This window comes from Triticum aestivum, chromosome 5D, assembly GCF_018294505.1.
Source record: "Triticum aestivum cultivar Chinese Spring chromosome 5D, IWGSC CS RefSeq v2.1, whole genome shotgun sequence".
Lineage (NCBI taxonomy): Eukaryota > Viridiplantae > Streptophyta > Magnoliopsida > Poales > Poaceae > Triticum > Triticum aestivum.
In genome coordinates, this window is record NC_057808.1 from 97,630,683 (window position 1) to 97,635,058 (window position 4,376).

Consider the following 4,376-nt stretch of genomic DNA (forward strand, 5'->3'; position numbering starts at 1 on the left):
TATTAACTATAAAAAGGTATTTACTTAATTGTTTTACCTACCGTTTTAATTATTTTAGAGCCTTTAAACATTTTATAAAAGTGGGGTTTCTACACCATAATTACCTACGCATTATTTGGCACAACCCGAACGTTTTAGTTTTAAAGTTTGAAAACTTTTGTTGTTTGCCTTTTATTCAATTTTGAATTTGAATTGGTTTTTGAACTAACGCGGGATTAACTACAGTGACAGAGGTGACGTGGCATCAATAGCAGGGAATTACTGTAGTCTAATTATCCGGGCGTCACAGCCGTCGTGCTAACGAAGCTCTCCCTCGACACTCTGCTGGATCGTGAGTTCGTGGGACGTCACCGAGCTGAACGTGTGCAGATCGCGGAGGTGCCGTACGTTCGGTACTAGGATCGGTCGATCGTGAAGACGTACGACTACATCAACCGCGTTGTCATAACGCTTCCGCTTTCGGTCTACGAGGGTACGTGAACAACACTCTTCCCTCTCGTTGCTATGCATCACAATGATCTTGCGTGTGCGTAGGATTTTTTTTTGAAATTACTACGTTCCCCAACACAACTCACGCACAAACACAACCCTTTTTCTCTCTTCCCTTTAGAAACACGTTGCTAGGGGGAGGAAACGTCGGTCTCTAGAAGGGAAGATAGACGGCGGAGGAGAAGTACGAGATTGTGAAAACCCGAGATCTAAGTGGGATTTTGGATGGGACATGAGTGTCGGATTCTAACGTGACAGATTCCCCAGAGTTCCCAAATTTGGGTCCAGTCTAGGAGTTTTGGATGTCTATACCAAATTTATTAAACAACGTTAGAGTGCTGAAAGTGTCTGAACCGTTCGGTATGAAATATTTGGGTATGATTTGATGGATCCCCTAGGAGATGCCCTAAGGGATCATATATGACGGGGTAGAAGGCACTGTCATGCCTCCAATGCAAACCAAGTCCCAACTCATGATGAGGAGCATGCAACCTTATTCACAAAACTAAATTATGTGCAGTCAATGTGTGCAAAAATGCGGATTTCTTACGGATCCATCAAAAAGAGTTAATATTTTATTCCGACAAAAATAGGTCCATAGAAATTAGGGCGTGCAATCAAAACATTGTGCCATTTTTAGCAGAAAAAATAAAACATTGCGTCTGATATTTTTTTTTCTTTTCATTTTTATCTCTGTGTGGGCTGTGTATTCATGGACGACACCGCGGGCCATTTTCTCCGAGAAAAGAAAAGACCACACACACAGTTTGGTACAAGCGGGCCGTTGCGCGAGGCCCGCGTCCCTGTGAAATACCCGCCGCAGCAACGCCTCGCCGGCGCCCGCCTAAACCCTACTAGCAAGAGCCCTCCCCGCCCCCGCCGCACGACCAACCCCACCACCCCCCGCGCGGCGAGCGAACAGTCAACTGTCCCCGGCGCCGGCGGCCAGCGAGGATGGGTCGCGAGAAGTCCCGGAGGCTCTCGGGCAGCCGAGACTTCCGGCAGCGGCTGGTGTTGGCGACGCTGACCTCCACCCCCATCATCATCAAGGACATCCGCGCCGGCGAGGGGGGCCTCCGCCAGCACGAGATGTCCCTCCTCCACCTCCTCGACAAGGTCTCGGACCAGCACGTCATCGACGTCAACGACACAGGCAAGGGCGCGCCGACTTGTGGCCGCGACAGGGGCTTCTTCGATTTGGGCTGGTGGCTGATTGTAGTGGGTTCGTTCGTGGGCAGGCACGAAGGTCGGGTACAAGCCCGGGGTGGTCCTCGGCGGGAAGGACCTGGAGCACGACTGCGGGGTGCACCGCGGGATCGGCTACTTCATTGAGCCGCTCATCCTGCTCGGGCTCTTCGGCAGGTCGCCCTTGTCCATTCGGCTCAAAGGTGAACAGCTTTTGCTCATCTTGTTTCTGCTTGAGGTGTGCAGAATCAGCGAAATTTCGGGTGACTGTTGTTGCACCGTCAGGTCAATTGATTGCCATGTTTTGCACTGGAACTCCGGAATTACCATATTAGTTCAGGCAGAGGTTGTGTGGTCAGGGTTTTCTGGAATTATTGGTTATTGAATCTGCTTCATTGTTCATTTCAATGGTTCTTTTAACTTTAGGCTGTTCTAGAAGTATTAGTTATCCAGTCTGATTCATTGTTCGGTCGGATGGTTTGTTTAATTGGTGTATGTGGATCATGCGAGTCGGTCCTGTTTCTGGCATGGATTGTTTTGACAAAGGTGGTTTTATTGCCGGTTAGTTAATTTGGCTGAATTCACTGTCACCGAGTAAGCAAACCTTATTAGCTCTTTCTCATGAACCCATGACCCTTGTGGCCATTCATTTTCCGTAATGAAGATGCTCTTGTTAACATGAGGTGCTCGGTAGTACTACGTGTCTCAATCTTCACAAGCTTCCATAAGCCAAGATCTGCAAAAGACTAGAAAGAAAATAATTCTTTAGTTCTGTGCAAAATTGATGGTCATTGTTGTTAATGATCGTACAAAGTCTTTCACTTCTACGGAGTCTAAATATTGCCATGCTTGTAGGAATCACAAGTTCTGCAGAAGGTTGATGGCCATCACTGTTATTGATCATACAGTGTCTTTTGCTTCTAAATTTAGCATGGAGTCTAAATGTGATGCCATTATTTTTAGGAATCACGAATGATACAAAGGATCCTTCTGTGGATACTTTCCGGATGGTTACGTTGCATATGCTCAAGCATTTTGGTGTTCCTCTTGAGGGACTGGAGCTCAAAATTGAAAACAGGGGAGCTCCTCCTCGTGGTGGTGGTGAAGTGCTTCTTCGAGTTCCCAATATAAACAGTACATTAAAGGTGTGTTGGAGTTTACTTCTGCTCACGTTTCGTGATTTCTGTTGACATTCCCCTTCTAATATCAAGTGTTTTTGCAGGCAGTTAATTGGATTGATGAAGGAATGGTAAAGAGGATAAGAGGTGTAACATTCTCAACCAATGTATCTCCACAGATTGAAAACCGTATCCTCTATGCTGCACGTGGACTCTTCAATAAGTTTATTCCGGATGTTCATATCTTCACCGATCATAGAGCTGGTTTATCTGGTGGATTGTATGTTTCCAGCTTGAAGTAGAACCTGTTGAATATTATTAGTGACACAATGTGCTGTTATCTCCTGGTGTCCTGCTATTCAAAAATTTAAATGTATTCATCTTTTGGCAGGTCAGCAGGCTATGGCGTATCAGTGGTTGCTGAGACCACAACAGGCTGTCTGATTTCTGCAGATGCTACTGTGAGTTATCCCAATGTTGATGAAGTGAGTGAACAATCTAAGAAGCCTGAGCTAATGTCTCCAGAGGATCTTGGTGAGCAAGTTGCATCGATGCTGCTAGAAGAGGTGGCTCAAGGAGGAGTTGTTGACTCAACACATCAGGTCTGGTATTTCATTCCAGTTTATTCCTTTCTTATATTATTTAGCAGGCTGGTGGCAGATATTTTTATATTGTGGCTGATAATTTGTGTTTTATTTACATGCCTCTCCTACGATTCATGATCACTACTGTGTTTTTTTGGTCTACTCTGAAGCACTTAGACCGCTCTGCAACAATAATGGTCATTTATTTTGGCTGATGATGTTGTAGGAAGATAAATTAGCTATTCTAGCACTCCCCCCCCCCCCCTCGAGAACACAGCAGGGGAGAATCCTTTCTTCCATTGTATTAACTCAAAAGCCAGCCACGAAAGCTGGATAAGAATTAAAAATTCAAACTGAACATAGTATGCATGGATGTAGTCCGTTAGAATGATCGTTTTATGCAAGTTCTTCTGCCAACCTAGTCCTTGGTTCATTTTGGCAAGATAATGTCTGAGACCGTGTCTGCCTGTGTCTGCCTTTCCTTCTATGGCTCTTTCTGAATCTTGCTTCAAAATGTTCATTTTGTTAGTCACATGATGTTTCTCTTGTAAACAATTTGCAGGGCCTTCTGTTCATGCTGTGCGCTCTATGCCCGCCTGATGTGTCAAAGGTTCGCGTGGGACAGCTGACACCGCACGCTATAGAATCACTTCGAAACATCAAGGAGTTCCTTGATGTCAAGTTCATCATCAAGCCCGACCCAAACTCAAACACGGTCACTCTAAAATGTGTTGGTGCGGGAGTGAAGAATCTTGCTCGGAAGATTTCATAAACAGAACTATCATGAACCTCATCTAGGATGGAAAACAGTGTTTTGGAACCGCAAAACAAGTATTTTCAAGTTTTGTTGCAAGTGTGTCGTAGATCTTCTTCCCTGTAGTAGTTTTGATGTAAGCTAGTTGATCCAGAATGGATTTGCCTGATCGTATTATCATGTACCCTCCTGAGAAAACATGGGTGTGAGCTTTCCATTTGAGATCACACATTTGATGTGCTTTTA

The 4,376-nt window shown here is 45.2% G+C and overlaps 1 protein-coding gene across 1 annotated transcript; it reads left to right on the forward strand.

Moving 5' to 3' along the window:
- Positions 1 to 1,312: 1,312 nt before the first annotated feature.
- Positions 1,313 to 4,376, forward strand: LOC123119669 (probable RNA 3'-terminal phosphate cyclase-like protein). The gene is made up of 6 exons (XM_044539557.1): positions 1,313 to 1,642; positions 1,728 to 1,877; positions 2,638 to 2,819; positions 2,897 to 3,072; positions 3,184 to 3,394; positions 3,939 to 4,376. The coding sequence occupies exons 1-6, from the start codon at positions 1,444 to 1,446 to the stop codon at positions 4,146 to 4,148; spliced, it is 1,128 nt and encodes a 375-aa protein (XP_044395492.1). The 5' UTR covers positions 1,313 to 1,443; the 3' UTR covers positions 4,149 to 4,376.